The 22,058-nt window shown below is 42.0% G+C and overlaps 1 protein-coding gene across 1 annotated transcript in view; it reads left to right on the top strand.

Annotated features, from left to right (window-relative positions):
* prpf6 (PRP6 pre-mRNA processing factor 6 homolog (S. cerevisiae)) overlaps positions 1–21,650 on the top strand; it is a 94,610-nt gene extending 72,960 nt beyond the window's left edge. Inside the window, exons 21-22 of the mRNA XM_086005427.1 lie at positions 2,256–4,965; positions 21,508–21,650. Of these exons, the coding sequence (XP_085861553.1) occupies positions 2,256–2,408 (153 nt within the window). The 3' untranslated portion in view covers positions 2,409–4,965; positions 21,508–21,650. The remainder of the gene's footprint in view (positions 1–2,255; positions 4,966–21,507) is intronic.
* Positions 21,651–22,058: the final 408 nt, after the last annotated feature.

Raw genomic sequence — 22,058 nt, 5'->3', positions numbered from 1 at the left:
TATGCGGGACTTTGTCAAAAGCTTTACTGAAGTCCATGTAAACCACATCCACAGCATTTCCCTCATCTACACAGCTAGTCACCCCCTCGAAAAATTCAATCAGATTGGTCAGACATGATTTACCCTTGACAAAGCCATGCAGACTATCCCCGATTAATCCTTGCCTCTCCAAGTGGAGACTAATTCTGTCCCTCAGAATTTTTTCCAATAATTTCCCTACCACAGATGTTAGGCTCACTGGCCTGTAATTCCCTGGTTTATCCCTGCTACCCTTCTTGAATAATGGTACTACGTTAGCTGTTCTCCAGTCCTCTGGTACATCCCCTGTGGCCAGAGAGGTTCTGAAAATTTGTGTCAGAGCCCCCGCAATCTCCTCCCTTGCCTCACACAACAGCCTGGGATACATCTCGTCCGGGCCTGGGGATTTATCCACTTTTTGGCCTGCTAAAACCGCTAGTACCTCCTCCCTCTCGATGCTAATATGTTCAAGTATGTCACAGTCCCCTTGCCCGATTTCTATGCCTACATCATCTTTCTCCACAGTGAACACGGAGGCAAAAAATTCATTTAAAACCCCACCTACTTCTTCTGGCTCTACACACAGCTTGCCACTTTGGTCCCTAATGGGCCCTACCCTTTCCCTGGTTATCCTCTTGCCCTTAATATACTTATAAAACATCTTAGGATTTTCCTTTATCTTGCTCGCCAGTGTTATTTCATGGCCCCTCCTCGCCCTCCTAATTTCCTTTTTAAGTATGCCCCTGCACCTCTTATACTCCTCTAGGGCTTCCACCGTCTTTTGTCTTTTGTAACTGCCAAAAGCCCCCCTTTTTTTCCTAATGCATTTTTGTATGTCCTTTGTCATCCAAGGTTCCCTTTGCTTGTTGGTCCCACCCTTGACCCTTACAGGAACATGTTGGTGTTGTACTCTCTCTATTTCCCTTCTGAAAGCCTCCCACTGTTTTGATGTGGATTTTCCTATAAGTAGCTGCTCCCAGTCCACTTTGGCCAGATCCTGTCTTATCTTATTAAAATCTGCCTTCCCCCAATTTAGAACCCTTATTTCCGGGCCGTCTTTGTCTTTTTCCATGACCACCTTAAATCTCACCGAATTGTGGTCACTATCGCCAAAATGCTCTCCTACAGACACGTCCACCACCTGCCCGTCTCCATTCCCTAGAATTAGGTCCAGCACCGCTATATTAAAATGCATAAAAACAAATAAATACAGTAATAGACAAGCCAGAAATCTCCAATCTTAGATGGCAAGAGTTGACGTTTTGATGGTTTTTACAACATATCCAATTGCATCAATGTAATGTTTGTAATTTTTGTTAAATATGAATTAATAATATACTTGAAGAAACTACAGAAGTTTTATTGCCAATTAAGTGTAAAATAAATAGTACATTTAGCATAAACAGTGATTATTTTTTGCTATAACTTTAATAATACAGGAAACTTTGTGCTATCCAGCACCGACGGGACCGAGCTGTTGCCGTCCCATCAAAACTGCCGGACAAACCAGCGCTAATGTTGAAACATACGGAGATTTTGAGCTCCGTATCTGGCAACAAACCCTGTTGCTTAGCAACAGCTTCTAAACAGTCGACCGTACCTTGCAAGCATCTCTGTAGCTTAGCAACAGCTTCAGCGAGACCTTGCAGAGCCTGACTGGTGGGGGAAAAAAACCTAACGAAACGGCTCCTGATTTTTGCCGGTGGCTCGAGCATTCCGGACAGTTAACCTCCAGATAAACCAAAGTTTCCTGTATACTGTAACTTGAACATTCAACATTGTGGTGTAAGCTAAATATCTACCCTCCATTATAGCAATAAAAAATGTGAATGGTATCTCTCCAAACCTATAATTCTAATTATGTAGTCAGTGGTCCCTAATTCTTTTACGAGCTGGTGTATAATAATTCCAAAATGTATTTTTTGTGAATTGAAGATGAAGGGTACATAACCATGTATTTCAATGTTGTGGTTCCGTTAAGTATAGGATAACTGTAATGAAAAGCTCCCTCTTCAGTACCACAAATCTGGCTTAATCTTCAGCCCAGAAAACACCTACTACTACTTAGCTTGTAGGCCAAAATGCTTATGATTCAGAAATGGACTGAGCAGCTTCCAAGTCAGGCCATACATAGCAATTTATGTCTCTTCCCTCTAGTCTGCTTTAGGTAGCAGGTTTTTGTGGATTTTTCAGTAAAATAAATCTAAGCTTCAAATTTACTTTATTTTTCCCTACAGGAACAGCATGAGGATGTGAAAAGGCGGTGTGAAAATGCAGAGCCAAGACATGGAGAGCTATGGTGTGAAGTATCCAAAGACATCGCGAACTGGCAAAGAAAGATTGGAGAGATTCTTATGCTTGTAGCTGCTCAAATAAAAAATACATTTTGAATGAATGTTTGAAGACATTGGTGTGTCTAAACAGTGGTTAATTTTCTTTTATTGGAATAGACTAGGACTTCAGTGCAGAAATCTGTATATGTGCTCTGTCTTCCCCCATGTAATTTAATTACATGTAATTTATCCCAACTTCTGAGATTTTCTGCTGGGTAACATGATTTCTATGTTATTGTGTACAATACTTTTTTTTAAAAAACAAAATGAGCATCATCCTAGTATTGATCAGTGGATAATATATTTTTTAAAAACTGATGATTTGATGCTGGTTGTAGTGTAGTAGCTGTTAACTGTTGGAGGATATAAAATATGAAATTAAATACCATATAAATTGATCTTGTTGCTACAGAAAACATATATAAATGTCAAGAGAAAATCATATGTGTGAAATATTTCAATGTTTTTGTTGTCTGGGCAAGTTGTTTAAATTACCATGTTACCTGTAAAAGGACTTGTAAGCCTGTTCAGCCTGAATACTTTTTAATAAAGTTCAAAGTGTAAATGGTTGCATTTAATACTTTGGTACTTTAACTCACTACTTTTACAGCAGCTCTATAAATTATTTCACTTCAGAATGGTTTTCTGTTGAATTGAATTTATTGACTTGAAATTGTGGTATCCCAAATGTATGAGTAAAATTGTGTTGAATTTAAGGATAGACCTTTTTATGATGCGTTCGTGTTATAAAAGTCATGGTTTCTATGTGCGGTTAACTTTTCTTAAATTACATGGTAGACAATTTTGTGTGGTCGATATATCTATCCACAAGGGAAATCAGCATGGGTGTGGAACCGTCTGGAATGAAGACTGAACCAAGTGCCTGCTAGCAATTTAGAATGCCTTTGCCATACATAGTCATAGCATACGTATTTACTCTCAAATTGGTCGCAAAATGCAGGAGCAAGAATTGAAAAGAACAGTGCAACAGTGCTGTGTGCCTTTCAAGCTGCTATTTGCAGGAGTGACAGAAATCTTCAAACATGCAAGTTTTACGATGAGTTGCGTGGAACTGGTTTATGTGCTCAAATTCATCTGGCAGTCCCTTCTATTGCAAATGCTGAATCACATGTTACTGGAGGGATCAACAGCCCCAACTATTAAGTCTAATGAGAGTGAAGGAAGCAAAGATGCTAATGGTAGGTCATGCACACCCATCCCAGAAGATCAACACCACTCAGGCTGCCTCATCGATTCTTCCCTCTGAAGATCAATCTCCAGGGAGAGAGGCCACACCTGGAACCATCGCAACTGAGCATCAAACAGGTGTGTACTTCCTGCTACCTGTTTATTCTTCACACAAGCACAGTTTGACACTTTGGCCCAGGAGTTGTTAGAGTGGGTCACCTGGAGGCGACTTTCCTGCATCCTTCAGCACAAATCTAATTTGCACCGTAACTTGCTGGAGGTGTCAGCGAGGGCAATGGGGCATATGAGACCAACAGTATCTCCTTAACTAATGAAATTTGAGGATTGAGAAAGGAATGACTGAGAAGGTGAATTAGTCAAATCAGCTACAGAAAGCTAAAGAGGGAAAGAAAGATTGGATTGAGTGCAAGAAAAGAAGGGAAATGTAAGTTTTTTTTTAATCCCAACCTGTAGGAACAGTTTAAATTGTTCCCTTTTTGGGTGGTGAGATTGAGTGGCATTGCAGGAACATTCCATTTCCTGGGTGCAGTGTGAATAGGCCTCAGTAAAGCCTATTATTAACACCTTTGATAATTCAACAAAATGCAGTGTGTATCAGTATTTTCAGCCTATGTAGCAGAGCCAGCAATCATTTTACTTGGACTCTTAACACTATGGCTTCTTTCCCTTTGACCGGAGCAGCCGCTGGTGGCTGACCTCAAGTTGCCCAGCTGCACTAGGGTTCTGTCTGTACCTGATTAGTGATTCTGATGCTCATCAAGTAGCAACTTCAAGAGTCAGAAACTTCGATATTGGCAACATGTTTCTGTGGCTTTACAGTCGCAGGACGCTATGGCTGAAGAGATGAATTGCAACTCCAAGGGGACACATCCTGATACAAGCCATATAGATGATTGAGGATGAGAAATGTTGCCAAAGAATAGTGTTCTGGGGAAATTGTTACTTTAGCCAATCAATTAGATGTGCATATAGTGAGAGTGACTATTTTCATTTATCAGATATAAGCAAATATTTTTACATTGCTGTTTGTGTTGAGGAAGATGTATTGCTAAATGTAGCAATGCCAAAATTGGCGCTTAAGAACTGATTTATGCAGTTAAGCATTTTTGAATGTATGTTTTCAATTTCATGTGTGGCTATGGTAGTCCAGAGGTTATGGTACTAAACCCTGTGGTTGAGAGTTCAAGTCTCGAGGGCAAGTTGTGACACCCAAGGCCTCAAACGGGCCGGAAGTGTGTCCTTTGCCATATTGGCTAAAGACAGAGGAGGCGTCTTTTACCCATGCCTAAAGCAGGAGGTAGGCCCTTTGCATATGCAAATAAAGGATTAACACCTGGTTGAGGTCCCCTCTCCATCAGGGGCTGCACTCGGAAACCAACCCTAGGGATCACTTGCAACAAAGAAGGTAGGAAACTTGACTGAATAAGGAGTGCCCCGGCGACCCCACATAACCACCTTCCTGATCGCCGTTGCACCCAACCCCTTGATTCTCCCTGGCCTTCATGTTTCTGTGGCTTTACAGTGGCTGAAGAGATGAATTGCAACTCGAAGGGGACACATCCTGATGCATGTCCCCAGGCTCTGTTTTGTTTCCTACCCTCATCCCCGGAACCACGTATCTAAGGGCAGCTGAGACAGTAGCGCCGGCTCAATTTCTCTTCAGTCTTCGCTGGCGGGCTGTTGTGCCACTTCGGCTCTATTGCATAAAGGTCCTAGCCCCAATATCTCAGGAGCCTCGGACCTCGTCCTTTTGCTGGAAGGTGTTTACCTTTCAGCCCTCAAGCGATCAATAATAGGTGCTCCTGAATTTCTGAGCCCATATATCCTCAGAGTAATTAGGGATGGGCAGTGTCACCTACATCTGAAGAACAAATAAAGAAAATGTGCATTATAATTAAGGTTGGACTTTGCCTTTTCATGTGTAGGCTGTTCTGGTGTGTTACGTTAAAATAGGAATGGGAGAAATGTTTCTGTGGTGGACATTACATATATTCCATGCTACCAAATGTGTCCAAACTGTTGACGTGTGGTATGTTTATTTCATGGTGCTATGCTAATTTTGTCCGCACTTGCAACCATCGGGCTTTTATATAATGTCCATATTTTGATGTTTAGATAAACATTTGCCCTATTTGCCGCTCTTTGGAGAACATTTTGTTAGCACTGTGACACGGGGCAATGGAATGCAATTGAAAGGGGAGGGAGATACAGCATATAGATCCGTGTGCATGTTTATCGGGCTGTGAAAGAAGTGATTTCAGGTATTTTACATAAGTAACTGCGTGTTTAAGGATTAGAGTTACAAAGAGAAGGTGGGGACAGCAGAGTGTGGTGCTAGTTGTGCTTTAACAGTAGCCATATGAACGGCACACTTTGAGAGGAATGCAATTGCTTAATGTAATTGGTATCCACGTTAAACAACATAAATAGAGCATTTTATCCGTAGAAAGGTGCAATGCTCTGAAGAATAGAATTGCCGCAGTTAAATGTTGTGCGGTATTAAGAACGAACAGTAAACTGGCAACCGAAGGGTTGAGCAACATGGATTAGCAAAAATAAACCTCAACAACATTTTATTTGTTTTTTTATTAATGACCTAAAGCAAAAAAAAAGTGAAAGACATTTGATTGCCTTGATGCAGTTGAACGGGTGACAGTTACTGCTTTTACATTGGCTTCACTGCTGGTTTCAGATGCTCAGTTCTCATGTACCCAGCAGTAACTCCAAAGTTAACTTGCTAGATTTTCTAAGATCAGTCACAAATAAAGTGTGTTTAGATAAACTAGCAAGTTTATATTGGGGTTAACTACAGGTGTCAAGAAAAGCGTACGTCCCTCAATAAGGTCAATGGGTAAGGGGCTATAGCTGACTAGGATATCAGACAGTTTGGGAATCACTGGATTTCTCACCCTATTACAACACTAAACCACAGTATTGTAGGAACGGAGGTTCCTATCTGAATAAGGTATTCGACTCGATGAATCAAATCAACAGGTTTTAATGAACAACGAAGTTAACAGGGAAACTACAGGAGAAACGGTACACAGGTCTAATCAGCTTGCTGGGCACTCGACGACTACTGGAAGATTCTGGAAGCTGACGTCATGACGTCATCGCGTTCTTCGCGCCACTGGTGGTCACGTGATCGGCGTCATGACGTCATCACGTGGAGTGCAGGAAAACACAATACAGTACAGTTAACAGGCAGTTTAAAGGTGCAGTCCGCGGCTGCACTACACTGTAGTTAAAGGGATTATTACTAATTGTTCTGAGACCCTTGGTGGCTCTGCCACAGTATTGCCAATATCCTGCAGTGAATCCTGCACATCTACATTGGCTGTTTGCACTATACCTGGCTGCTGGACAATTCTTTCCATTACTTATTCATACCCCTTATAGAGGAACACTTGCCCATGCAGCTTGCATATGTTATGTAGAATACGGCAAGTAGCTTTTATGAAGAATAATGTAATGCGGATATTTTATACTGCAGAAGGCATTTCCAGTGTGTTTTCAGTCTACCAGTAACTTGCTCAATCACCAAGTGTGAACTCCACAGCTTGTGATTGGAATATTATTGCCGTGGGGAAGACAACTGTTGTCAGCAAGTGATATCAGAAGCCGTGTATAGAGTATGCAGCATCTTCAAGTAAGTGAACCGGCTCCTCTACGCTATTCATATGCACAGTACTTGCATCAAGTGATGTTCCACCTGAACTCATGGTATATATTGGAGAGCAAGCCAGTACAGGCGCATCATGAATGTCTCTTGGCTATCGAAAACAGGTTGTGCAAAAGTCGCAATTATGCTTCATTATTGCCTGTTAGATTGTAGAAAACCAGTTACTGTTTAAAAAAAAATTCCCTGGGAGCCCCTGTGGTCCTGTGATTGGAATATGGGCTTTTTGTGAGCAACCAGTTGTCCTTTCAAAGTCGGCTACATGAAAACGAATTCTTCCCTTGGCACTTTGAACTGCAATTACAGCACCTCAATAATTGTAGTGCACATTTCATGCACCATTACATATATGATTGATGTAACACCAAATAAATGTGAAAATGTATGGAGCTCACGTGTTCCTAGTTGCCACAAAGTAACAGTTTGGCTGGAACAGCAGAATAAAATGTGTCCACACAAGATGTACAGACATATACTTTGTGTATTCATTCAGCAATTCACCATCCAACCTCTGGGTGAGATTCCCTTCATCATGCATTCCTCTCAGAACTCTTATTTTCATGGCCTGCTCCAAATTGATCAGTGACAAACCTTTGCCATTTTTTCATGCAAAGCAATAACCTATTTCCTTATGTTGCTTTTCCGCTTCTGATGAATAGCTACAAATTGGGTATATATGGACCGCACACTTTCAGTATTTGCTCTTGATCAGTAAGAATTTATTTTATTTGTTACTGGGATGTGGGCGTCGCTGGCAAAGCTAGCATTTATTGCACAACCCTAATTGCTCTTGAGAAGGTGGTGATGGTGAGCCGCCTTCTTGAACCGCTGTAGTTCCTGTGGGGAAGGTACTCCCACAGTGCTGTTAGGGAGGGAGTTACAGGATTTTGACCCAGCGACGATGAAGCAACGGCGATATGTTTCCAATTCAGCATGGTGTGTGACATGGGGAGAACTTGGAGGTGGTGGTGTTCACAAATGCCTGCGGCCCTTGTTCCTTCTAAGTGGTAGAGGTTGCAGGTTTGGGATGTGTTGTCAAAGAAGCCTAGGTGAGTTGCTGCAGTGCATCTTGTAGATGGTACACACTGCAGCGATGTTGCACTGGAGATGGAGGGAGTGAATGTTTAAGGTGGTGGATGGGGTGCCAATCAAGCAGGCTGCTTGAGTATGCCATCACACTCCTGACTTGTGCTTTGTAGATGGTGGAATGGCTTTGAGGAGTTAGGAGGTGAGTCACTAGCCACAGAATACCCAGCCTCTGACCTGCTTTTGTAGCCACATTATTTATGTGACTGGTCCAGTCAAGTTTCTAGTCAAGGGTGACACCCAGGCTGTTGATGGTAGGGGATTCAACGATGGTATTGCCATTGAATGTCAAGGGGAGATGGTTAGACGCTCTCCTGTTGGAGATGGTCATTGCCCGGCACTTGTGTGGCGCAAATGTTACTTGCCAGAGGAGATTTTTCCCCCTGATTCCCATTGACTTCAAATTTACTAGGGCTCCTTGGTGCCACACTTGGTCAAATGCTGCCTTGACGTCAAGGGCAGACACTCTCACCTCACCTCTGGAATTCAGCTCTTCTAACCATGTTTGGACCAAGGCTGTAATATGGTCTTTAGCCGAGTTGTCCGGGCGGAACCCAAACTGAGCATCAGTGAGCAGGTTATTGGCGAGTAACTGCTGCTTGATAGCACTGTTGATGACATCTTCCATCACTTGCTGATGATTGAGAGTAGACTGATGGGGCGGTAGATTCAGAACACATCTAGCAGCTCAAAATTGGGCATCCATGAGACACTGTGGGCCATCAGCAGCAGCAGAATTGTATTCCGCCACAATCTGCAACCTCATGGCCCGGCTTATCCCTCACTCTGCCATTACCATCAAGCCAGGGGACCAACCCTGGTTCAATGAAGAGTGCAGAAGTGCATGCCAGGAGCAGCACCAGGTGTACCTAAAAATGAGGTGCTAACCTGGGGAAGCTGCAACACAGGACTACATGCATCCTAAACAGCAGATGCAGCATGTTATAGACAGAGCTAAGCAATACCAATACCACAATCAATGGATCAGATCAAAGCTTTGCAGTCCTGCCACATCTAGTCGTGAATGGTGGTAAACAATTAAACAACTAACGGGAGCAGGAGACTCCATGAATATCCCCATCCTCAATGATGACAGAGCCCAGCATAGGCGAGCAAAAGACAAGGCTGAAGCGTTTGCAACCACCTTCAGCCAGAAGTGCCAAGTGGATGATCCACATCGGCCTCCTCCTGAGGTCCCCACCATCACAGAAGCCAGTCTTCAGCCAATTCGATTCACTCCACGTGATATCAAGAAACAGCTGAGCGCACTGGATACAGCAAAGGCTATTGGCCCTGACAACATCCCAGCTGTCGTGCTGAAGACTTGTGCTCCAGAACTAGCCACACTCTAGCCAAGCTGTTCCAATACAGCTACAACACTGGCATCTAGCCAACAATGTGGAAAACTGCCCAGGTATATCCTGTCAACAAAAAGCAGGACAAATCCAATCCGGCCAATTACCGCTCCATCAGTCTACTCTCAATCATCAGCAAAGTGATGGAAGTGTCATCAACAGTGCTATCAAGCGGCACTTGTTCACCAGTAACCTGCTCACTGATGCTCAGTTTTGGTTCTGCCAGGACCACTCAGCTGCAGACCTCATTACAGCCCTGGTCCAAACATAGACAAAAGAGTTGAATTCCAGAGTTTTTAAAAATTTGTTTATGGGATGTGGACGTCGCAGGCAAGGCCAGCATTTATTGCCCATGCCTAGTTGCCCTTGAGAAGGTGGTGGTGAGCCACCACCTTGAACCGCTGCAGTCCGCGTGGTGAAGGTACTCCCACAGTGCTGTTAGAGAGAGAGTTCTAGGATTTTGACCTAGCGACGATGAAGGATTGGCAATATACTTCTAAGTCAAGATGGTGTGTGACTTGGTGATGTTCCCATGCGCCTGCTGCCCTTGTCCTTCTAAGTGATAGAGGTTGCGGGTTTGGGAGGTGCTGCCGAAGAAGCCTTGGCGAGTTGCTGCAGTGCATCTTGTAGATGGTACACACTGCAGCCACAGTACGCCGGCGGTGGAGGGAGTGAATGTTGAAGGTGGTGGATGGGGTGCCAATCAAGCAGGCTGCTTTGTCCTGGATGGTATCGAGCTTCTTGAGTGTTGTTGGAGCTGCACTCATCCAGGCAAGTGGCGAGTATTCCATCACACTCGTTACTTGTGCCTTGTAGATGGTGGAAAGGTTTTGGGGATTCAGGAGGTGAGACACTCGCCGCAGAATACCTAGCCTCTGACCTGCTCTTGTTGCCATAGTATTTATGTGGCTGGTCCAGTTAAGTGAGATGAGAGTGACTGCCCTTGACATCAAAGCAGCATTTGACCGAGTGTGGCATCAAGGAGCCCTAGTAAAATTGAAGTCAATGGGAATCAGGGGGAAAAATCTCCACTGGCTGGAGTCATACCCAGCACAAAGGAAGATGGTTGTAGTTGTTGGAGGTCAATCATCTCAGCCCCAGGACATCACTGCAGGAGTTCCTCAGGGCAGCGTCCTAGGCCCAACCATCTTCAGCTGCTTCATCAGTGAGCTTCCATCATAAGGTCAGAAGTGGGGATATTCATTGTGCAATCATCAACGTTCAGTTCCATTCACAACTTTTCAGATAATGTAGCAGTCCATGCCCAAATGCAGCAAGACCTGGATGACATTCAGGCTGGGCTGATAAGTGGCACGTAACATTCGAGCCATACAAGTGCCAGGCAATAACTATCTCCTACAAGCGAGAGTCTAACCACCGCCCCTTGACATTCAACGGCATTACCATCGCCGAATCCCCTACCATCAGCATCCTGGGGGTCACCATTGACTAGAAACTTGACTGGACCAGCCACATAAATACTGTGGCTACAAAAGCAGGTCAGAGGCTGGGCATTCTGTGGCAAGTGTCCCCAGTGCCTTCCCACCATCTACAAGGCACAAGTCAGGCGTGTGATGGAATATTCAAGTAGCCCACTTGATTGGCACCCCATCCACCACCTTAAACATTCACTCCCTCCATCACCAATGCACCGTGTCTGCAGTGTGTACCATCTACAAGATGCACTGCAGCAACTCGCTTAGGCTTCTTCGACAACACATCCCAAACCCACAACCTCTACCACTTAGAAGGAACAAGGGCCGCAGGCATTTGGGAACACCACCACCTGCAAGTTCTCCCCATGTCACACACCATCCTGAATTGGAAATATATCGCCGTTGCTTCATCGTCGCTGGGTCAAAATCCTGTAACTCCTTTCCTAACAGCACTGTGGGAGTACCTTTACCACAGGGACTGCAGCGGTTCAAGAAGGCAGCTCACCACTACCATCTTCTCGAGGGCAATTAGGGATGTGCAATAAATACTGGCTTTGCCAGCGAGACCCACATCCCATGAATGAATTTTTTAAAATCTTGTCCTGCCACCTGCAAAGTTTTGTGTATGTACACTCCAGGTCTCTCTATTCCTGCACCCCCTTCAAAATTGTACCATTTCATTTATATTTCCTCCCCTCATTTTTCCTACCACAATGTATCACTTCACACTTCTCTGCATTAAATTTCATCCGCTAAGTGTCTACCCATTTTACCAGTCTGTCTATGTCCTCCTGAAGTCTGTTACTATCCTCCTCATTGTTTACTACATTTCTGAGTTTCATTTCATCTGCAAACTTTGAAATTATGCCCTGTATACCCAAATCCAGGCCATTAATATATATCAAAAAGAGCAGTGGCCCTAATACCGGCCCCTGTGGAACACCACTGTATACTTCCCTCCAGTCTGAAAAACAACAGTTCACCACGACTCTGTTTTCTGAGCCTTAGCCAATTTATTATCCAAGCTGCCACTATCTCTTTAATCCCAAGGGCTTTAATTTTGTTAACAAGTCTATTATGTGGCACTTTGTCAAACACCTTTTGAAAGTCCATATTCACTTCAACAGCACTACCCTCATCAACCCTCTCTGTTACTTCATCAAAGAACTCAATCAAGTTAGTCAAACATGATTTTCCTTTAACAAATCCATGCTAAATTTAGTTTATTAGCCCATACTTTTTCTAAATGTCAGTTAATTTTGTCTCTGACTATTGTCTCTAAAAGTTTCCCCACTACCGATGTTCGGCTGACTAACCTGTAGTTGCCAGGTTTATCCCCCTACTTTTTTTTTAAACAGGAGTGTAACATTTGCAATCCTTCAGTCCTCTGGCACCACCCCCATATCTAAGGAGGATTGGAATATTTTTCCCAGAGCCTCTGCAATTTTCACCCTTACTTCCCTCAGTAGCCATCCCATCCGGACCTGGTGACTTTCCTACTTTGAGGACTGCCAACCTTTTAAGCACCTTCTCTTTATCTATTTTTATCCTGTCTAATATCACTACTAGTGAATCTCCTCCTTTACTGTGACATTGGCAGCATCCTCTTCTCTAGTGAAGAGAGATACAAAGTACTGATTTAGTATCTCAGCCATGCCCTCTGCCTCCACAAGAATATCTCCTTTTTGGTCCCTAATAAGACTCACCCTTTACTTTGACTACTCTTTTACTATTTATATGTTTATATAAAACTTTTGGGTTCCCTTTTATGTTATCCGCTAATCTATTTTCATACTCTCGTTTTGCCCCTCTTACTGCCTTTTCAGCTTGGTTCTCAACTGTATTATGAACCTTACATTTGTCTTAAGCCTCCTTTTTCTGTTCCATTTTAATCTCTATGGCCTAGAAATTGGGTATAGCCCCGCTTGGGGCGTTAGAATTGGCGCAGCGCAAAGTTTATAGCCAGACTCAACTTATCGCCACCTGGCGCGATATTGGGTTGCATCGCCCCTAAAGGTGATCGAGGCGCGAATTCAGGCATTACACGGGACTCCTAAGGCGCTAAACTTCCGGCGCAACCCAATATCGGAGTGGACGGGCGCAGTGCAGGTGCTCTCAATTACCGATGACCACGAGACTTCCAGGCGCCGGCCAGCTCTTAAAGGGGTGGGTCAGTCAGCTTCAGCATCCACACTCTTCGCCTTGTAGGCCTCAGAATCGGCGCAGGCCCTTCTCTGGCGCTAAAAACTTGGACCAGATGGAGAAGGTGAGACAGAGAGCAGAGCGCTTCACCAATGAGGCTCTGGAGCAATTGGTGGCCGCAGTGGAGCGCCGGCGAGATGTTCTCTACCCAGACAATGGCAGGAGGCCGAATCATAAGGACTACCGATGAGCTTGGAGGGATGTATGCCAGAGGGTCAACTCCAGCAGCATGGTGACCAGGAGCCCTGTCCAATGCAGAAAGAAATTCAACAACCTCACTCGGGTCATGAGGGTGAGTGTTGTTTCTGCAAACTTCTGCATCCCTTCATTTGCACCTGACTTTATGGCTGCATGGTGGGCTGTGCCCCATTGGCCATCTGCCAGCAAGCACCCATGGCCCTTTCTGGGCACGCACATGCACATTTGACTCACGGCGTCATGTAAGGGCTCTTGCACCATGGGGGGTATGAGATGATCACTCAGGGCATCATGTAAGGGCTCTTCCACCATGGGGGGCATGAGATGATCACTCAGGGCATCATGTAACATAACTTCCCCTCCTCACCCCTGCAGTCCAAGCTGGCGAGGATTCGCAGAGACCAGCTTCGCACCGGTGGAGGACCTCAACAAGTGGTCATTCTCATGGATCTCGAGGAGAGAGTCCACCAGATTCTTGGAGAACATCTGAGTGGTCCTGTAACCACTGCAGCTGCCAACCCCATTGTCGACAGCGATGGTAAGGTTCTCACCTTTTACAACTGTCTCCTTCCACTTGTTCCCCCCGCCAGCATGCTTTCTCACTGTGGACCCATGTCATAGCCTTGCCGCAATCTGGCATCCCTTGCTGCCAAGCTGTCCTTTTGCTAAAGCCACTCTTCCACCTCCCTGCTTTCAGATGCTGCATCACCAGCTCGGGAGCCGGGCCCTCAAGCTGCCACTGCCAGTGCCTCCGAAGGCTCAATGAGAAAATTACTGTCCAACAGAAGGTCGGCAACTCTCTCCAGCAACGATCAGAATGGCCAGCCCAAATGGCTGCAGCTTTTATACTAGTGCTGTCCCCTTTAAATAGCGCCCCCCGAGTCCGAGAAGGGCCTGGGGATGCTCCATCCAACTGTCACTAATAGCGCCAGACGGAAAGGTTGCGGGCGCCACCGAATATCTGGTCCGGGGCGCCAAAAAGGCGTTGCACACTGAAATGACATCATGATCTGCCTGCGCCCGTGGGCGCGCACAAAGTGTTAGCGCCGGCGCTAAAAGGATACTCAATATGGGAGGTGGTGCTATATTCACTGCGCCCGCCCGAAAATTGGGTAACGCCCCAATTCTCGGGCTCTTTAGGCGCTAATCGCTGGCGCTACCAACCGAATTTCTAGGCCTATGTCTTTAGTCATTCAGGGAGCTCTAGCTTTGGATGCCCTTCCTTTCCCCCTCATGGGAATGTCTATTCTGTACCCGAACCATCTTTACTCTGAAGGCCTCCCATTGTTGAAATTACTGTTTTGCTTACCAATTTTTGATTCCAATATACCTGGGCTAGACCCTTTTTCAACTCACTGAAGTTAGTCCTCCTCCAGTTAAATATTTTTACACTTGATTGTTCCTTGTCCTGTTCTATAACTATTCTAAAACTGAAGATATTATGATCACTTTTCCCAAATGCTCCCCCACTAAAACATACTCCACTTGACCTACTTCATTCCCCAGAACTAGATCCAGCACTGCTTCCTTCCTCGTTGGGCTAGAAACACACTGATCAGGAAAGTTCTCTTGCACACCTTTCAGGGATTCCTTCCCCTCTTTGCCCTTTACACTATTACTATCCCAGTCTATATTTGGATAATTTGAGGTCCCCCATTATCAATACTCTGTAGTTCTTGCATTTTTCTGAAATTTGTAGTTCTTGCATCTTTCTAAAATTTGTTCCTCTATCTCCTTCCCACTATTTGGTGGTCTATAGTATACACCCAGTGGTGTCATAGGTTATGACTCATAGCTCCTAAATTGTTCCTTAATTCCAGCCAAGTAGATTCCAACTTTGACCGCTCAATTACATCATCCCTCTCCAGTACTATAATAGTTTCTTTGATCAATACTGCCACCCCCCCCTCCTTTTTTTAATCCCCTATCTTTCCTCAATACCTTGTAGCCAGGAACAATAAGTTCCCAATCCTCACCTTCTTTGAGCCAGGTCTCTGTTATTGCCAGTACAACTTTAATGACAGTACATCTTTAATGACAGTACATCTTTAAATAGCAGGCTTTCTCTTTGTGTGCAGGCAACTCAAGTGTCACAATGCCACACAGAGATGTCAGAATGTCAAATGACTTCAAACCAATTTGAAAACCAAGGAAAGCTGGTCTCTGAGCCCAAAAGTGATTTGCACCATTTGTTTGGGAAAAATGTAAATGTAACCTAAAGCTGAAGGTGTTAATATTCATTCATTCTAGCTTCCCGTTGTAAAACAGTAGCACTTTTAGTTTTAATCTTTATGTAAAATACTTCAAACATAATTCATTATCAAAGGCAGTATTTCTCAAACATAATGGAATAAATGTGCAGTGCATCTCGATTTGGATGGGTAATGTTCAATTATTCATGTATTCTGCTCTGATGTAACATTTTTATTTAAAATCTTGAAAATCCTGAGATTGTGTTGTCTAGTTAATGGGCAAAATATTAAATCTATTGGTACAAACAAAGTTTAATGTACCAGTAACTGGAAGCTTTGCAGTGCAGATAAACTATTCAAAACTCTTGCCAAGAAAATGTTGAAGAATGTGATAGCAAGTTTTTTTTATTAGATGAAAGTGAAAGTCTGGCAGCTGGTCACGGAAGTTTGTTGAAGTTAATCAAGCTTGAGCTGAATGAAATCGAGGGTAAGCAGAGAATTCTGTCTCTTTCTCTGGTCATGGCACTTAGTACGCAACAGCGATCAGGGTTGATTCAACATGAAGTTAACTAAAGAGGATTAATCAATATGTCAATGATCTGCATAATTGCATAAATGTTTGGTGGGAAAGGGACATGAATGTGTGGAAGTGAAACTTTTGCATCAGAGAAGTTTGACAATGATCAGTAATTACTTCTTGACCATCGATTCACAGTATTGTGGATTATCCAGTATACCATGCTAAATGGTAAGCAAAGGAAATTCACTTTCTGCCTAATTTTTCTTTTAGAAATTGAGTTTCTTCTATGGAAAGATGTAATTTGCTTGTATATTTATTATTGATTGATCATTTGATCTGGAAGATACCTGTATGTCTCAATCAATAATCAGCAATTTCAGGTCCGCATTTGATGTTAGAATCAATTTAAATCCATGTTGGTTTAAATAAAATGTCTTTCTAATTAAAAGCAGAACTGAGAAGTCTTGTTGCCAAGAAATATCAGCACTGCAACATAAAATTAAAGGCAGACTATACTGATTTTTAATTGTGAGTCTCAGCTTTAGTTTATTAAAGGTTTTGTTTTATCTGAGCTTTCATGCTACATTCAAGCCCATGGGTGAAATGTTCCCCTTTGGAAGGGGATATTTCCATCCTTGTATCTCTAAAGATAAAGTGGCATTTTTGGGTGTAGTTATACTGCTAATTTTGTATTGCTGCAAATCTGCACATTTAAAATTTACCCGTCAACAATGAATCTCTGCGCACACCTGTTAAGTGCACATGTGTGGAACTTTATCCTGGCAGTCAGAATTCGATGTAGAGCCAGACAGTATAAACAAGGTGCTGAAATAGATTCTGTAGCTACCAGACTCAGAACAGTAGCCAAATAAAGTCAGTTCCAGCCAGGCATTCCAATAATGTATACATACATGCACATTATATGAGACATATGTGTGCCATGCTCCATTTCTAACATGTCCCTACTATCAAGTGTTTTGATCATCATTGTTTTCCAAAAGAACCTTTAAAATACATTTAATTAATGTATAACACTATTTGTATTTACCTGAGTATAACTAATTAGAGATATTCTGTAATAATTTAAGTAAAGAATTAAGAGCAATTGTACTGATGGCACCTTATAGGTTTGATTGCAATCCAGTTCTTAATTTTGAGAGTAATAGTACTGGAATTTAGCATATTGCAAAATAAGTTATGTGATTAACTGATAATGTCTTGTGTTTCTATAACTAAAAACTGGAGGTCAAGCTAGTCATCAAATGCAATACCCATCCCATTTTAGTCAGTTGAGTTTATTTCTTAGTATTGAACTGAAAAACAGAAAATAGGCATTTGATAAGATTCTGCACAAGATTATTAGCAAAAATAAAAGCACATAGAGTTGGAGGCAACCTTGTGATATGTGTTGGTAATTGATTGGGAGATAGGAGACTGATAGTAGGGATATAGAGAATGTGCTCTGATTGGCGGGATGTGACAACTGGTGTTCCCCAGGGATCTGTACTAGGGCCTCAGCTTTTCCCCATATGTATCAATGACTTCAATGAAAGAATATAGTTGTATATCAAAGTTTGCAGATGACACCAAGTTAGGAAGCACAGTAAATTATATGGACGGGTGCAGGAAGTTACAAAGAGACATAGACAGACTATGTGAGTGGGCAAAACTGTAGCAGATGGAGTTCAAAGAGGCCATCCAATTTGGATCCAATAAAGACAAACCAGAAGTTTCTTAATGATGAGAGAATAGGAGCTGTGGAGGAGCACAGGGATTTAGGTGTCCTGTTACACAAATCACTAAAAGCTAGTGCACAGGTACAAAAAGTAATCAAAAAAGGCTAATGGAATGTTGGCCTATATCTCAAGGGGGTGGAATACAAAGGGGGAGGAAGTTATCCTTCAGCTGTATAGCGCCTTGGTCAGACCCCATCTGGAATACTGCATTCAGTTTTAGGCACCACACCTCACGAAGGATATATTGGCCTCGCAGAGGGTAAAATGCAGATTCACTAGAATTATACCAGGGCATAAAAGGTTAAATTATGAGGACAGGTTGCAGAAACTTGACTTGTATTCCCTTGAGTCTAGAATGTTGAGGTGTGATTTAACTGAGGTGTTTAAAACGATAAAGGGAATCAATAGGATAGATATAGAGAAACTATTTCCTCTGATGGGGTATCCAGAATAAGCGGAGCACAATTTTAAGATTACAGCACTTTTTCACACAAAGGGTAGTGATACTTTGGAACTCTCGCTCGCAAAAGACATAGGATGCTAGGTTATTTGAAATTTGAAAGATTTCTGTTGGCTAAGTGTCTCAAGGATATGAAGCAAAGGTGGGTAAATGGAGTTGAGGTACAGATCAGCCACGATCTGATTGAATGGTGGAACAGACTCAAAAGGATGAATGGCCTACTCTTGTTCCTATGTACTAAGTCAAATATGTTGTTTTACGGGAACATTTCACAATACTGGAAAACATATTTAGAGCATGCAATTTTGATATATTAGTTGTTTCTTGCTGCACCTCTGGAGTGTTCTGCATCTATCTTGTGAACTGACTGCTGTGTAACAGTGTGTACAGCATGAGACAAAAATGCAAGCTTGTTTTGACAAAAATACATTTCAGACAGCTACATAAACATAATTCAAATATTTTTATAAATACTGCCCAATAGCTGAACTTTTGTCCGAGTAAATTGGGCTTATCCAAATAACATATCACACAATTTATCTGGATACAGCAAAACCACAAAATTGGAGCAACAAAATAACTCGCCAAAACAGTTAACTGGGCTGGATAGCGTGATTATGAAAAACATTATTTCTCTGATCCAAATTTTCCTCTGTTGACATTCATTCAAAGCAAATACAATCCACTACACAGATGTCTTTCAGTTTGTACAACTTATTATTCCTTAGCAAGAAATGCAACTGTAGTGAAATGTGTTTATGTGAACTTATATACATCACTTTCGATGCATTAATTGCATACAACACATTACGTTTGGAAAATGCATTTTTAAGTTGAAAGCAAATAAAATACATTTAAAAAAAGAATAGTCAAGCATGATCAAGTTTGTTCAACTATTTTTAACATTAGTGCAAAAGTAGGAACAAAAATGAAGTATTACAACTTTCAACTGTTAACTTATATTATGGGAATATCTGTCTCTATTGGTGCTTAAAATGGGCTTTATCTTTTTGAAAATCTCATCTGCATCAGTGCTTAACCTGTACCCAAACAGCTTAGCCTTAGCATTGACCTTTAGCATGAGAGCATGGCAGTGACCTCATAAAATCTGGTTTCTCCACAAAAAAAAAACAAAATGTGATGAGGCTTAACAGATACGATGGCCGAAATATTGATATGATTAGATTACTTTTCCAGAGATTAACCCCTCAGGTGATGAACCCTTTGCTATCATTTCATAAACCTCTACAGAAGATCTGTTTAACTACAGGTAGAAAAGGTTCATACTTCATTCTCAGGATCTATGCATAGATAACAGAATTCTCTGCTTGCTGAATCCACTCCATTGAGAGGACGTAAGTACAGCTCTGTTATTTCCACTTTTCACATACATGTTGATGGAAAATTTCTAGGAAGGTACCACATGACTTTTCAGTTTTTATGAAAGGGAAGCTCTGCAAAAATTCAACCACTTCAAATTCCTCATTCTAGAATAAGAGCATTACACAGACACACATCCTTTTTAAGTCAATGGTTGCTGTAAAACACAACAGAAGATTGCACAGTTCTTTGATCTCACTCCAGCTCACTGAATTTGTGACTACATGCCTTGCTGGCTGAACAGTACTTTAGCTTGCATGTGAAGACTTGAGTGTTTCATACACATCCTGAAGTTCTCAACAAAGGTGATGCATCAGCTCTTTCTTGCTCAGGAAGCCATGGTAGAAGTCTCTTACTCAGATCACAGCTCTGATCAGGAGCATCAATTCAACTTTGGAGATGTGAGCTGGGTTCTCTGAATAGAACTAGAAGTAACATACCATCTGCTCAGCTGTTTAGATCCCATAGGAAGAAACTTTTGCAAGAAATGTCCAAGTAATGATTAATTCATCGACTGGTCAAATACAACCTTATCGTACTATTATTTAGTAGGATGAGAGTCATCTGAAGCAATCAAAAGATATTCTAAAAATTCAGCATATCCAGGAATTTCTGGACGGTAACTACTTACAGTAATATGTACATGTTTGTCAAGTATTATTGCTTTGACACAACTGCCTGAGGATGAGGAAGCCGTTTGATAGAGGTGCGCTTAACTGGCAATCAGACAGATTTCTTGTGTCTCCTTCCTTTATGAACTAGTACTAGGAGAAAGTTAAGCATATGTGAATTATGCCAAATAAAGAACAAGTAGGTTGCTGATCTTTCAAGATCCTAACTCCCCTTATTTCCTTAGGCTTTTAAACTGTAATTTTTACAACAGAACTGCCCTTTTTTATTGAAAATAGTGTACTGTTTGTTAAACCATGTGAGAAATTACTATTTGTGATTACTGGACAAACGCTGAATGCACTCAGATGACATCCTTTGCTATTTAATGGAGTCATTGGGTTAATGTCTTTGCTAATATAGTAAAGAGAGGAATGTCATACGAGCAGGTTAATCTGGCTAATATCACCAGTAGTAATTTCTTGGTTATGGTGTAGTTTTCTCTCTGAGAAGAGGTATTTTGCCCTTTTAGGACATAAAGGAAATAAGGCTTTACAACTTATTCCACCTACTTGTAAGATGCCTCTGGTCAAGAAGTGAAGTGGATGCATGCAGTGAATGGACTTAGATTCTGTTAGAGAACACCATCCAAGTTCCAAGCAGATCCTTTGAAAAGGACAGTCATTCATCTAGTTTACTGGTTTTGTATCATCTTACTCATTGCATATGCAGTTTTCAAAGATTGAATTTCAAGGTGGTGAATCTACCTTAATTTATAATATTGCTCTATATTTTCAATACAGAGTATAAAACGCACAGCTTCTCTGTAAGCTGTTGCCAGGTTTAAAGTGGAATTGGATAAGTATTTGAAATGGAAGAATGTAAAAGTTTACAGGGAAAGGGCAGGGACATGGGATTAGAGTAAATACCTCCAGTTGGACAGTTAGCACCAGCACAGGTGTGATGTGCTAACTGGCCTCCTTCTGTGCTGTAATTTTTGTATGTGCATTAGAATTCTTGATAATTATGTGCTGTCCTGAAAAAGCATTGACCATGCAAAAGTGATTATTTCCTGTTGTGTTACTTTTCTCTAGTTTGTCCCAGGCTTGTGACCAGTGTTTTCCTGCTGCTGATACTGATGTCTTCAGTCACATGCAAGTGCAAAGGGAAGAAGTGCAAGATTGGTACCATCCTAGAGAATTATAAAGCAGTCATGTTTGATGAACTAAGAAGCCTAGTATGTACACGGAAATAGCTTTTGGATTTTATGAACATTATAAAATATTAAATTAAATAACCAGATTTACACTATCATTTCATTTTTTGCAGAAAAATATCACAGGAATTTCTGAAAACAATGAAATGCTGAAACACCCAAAAATGTTTAGTTGTCGATCTAATAAGGTACAGTTGGACAAACTGCAACAGTAAGAATTTTTGACAGTCCATAAAAATCAAATCTTTTTTGTCACACTGTAAACTGTTTACTATTTATTTTCTATTGTATCGGCTCATTGATCGATTTCAGTCATTCTTTTGGATATCTAATATATGTGATTGGATGCATACAGGTGATGTTTCTTTTAAATACATATTAATTTGCATTAGGATATTTAATACATGTATGCTTCAATTTCCTCATACA

The sequence above is a fragment of the Somniosus microcephalus genome, chromosome 13 (genome assembly GCF_052327205.1).
Source record: "Somniosus microcephalus isolate GS21.2 chromosome 13, FLI_Smic_1.0, whole genome shotgun sequence".
NCBI classification, from domain to species: Eukaryota; Metazoa; Chordata; class Chondrichthyes; order Squaliformes; family Somniosidae; genus Somniosus; species Somniosus microcephalus.
This window is presented reverse-complemented; position numbering and strand designations above follow the sequence as displayed.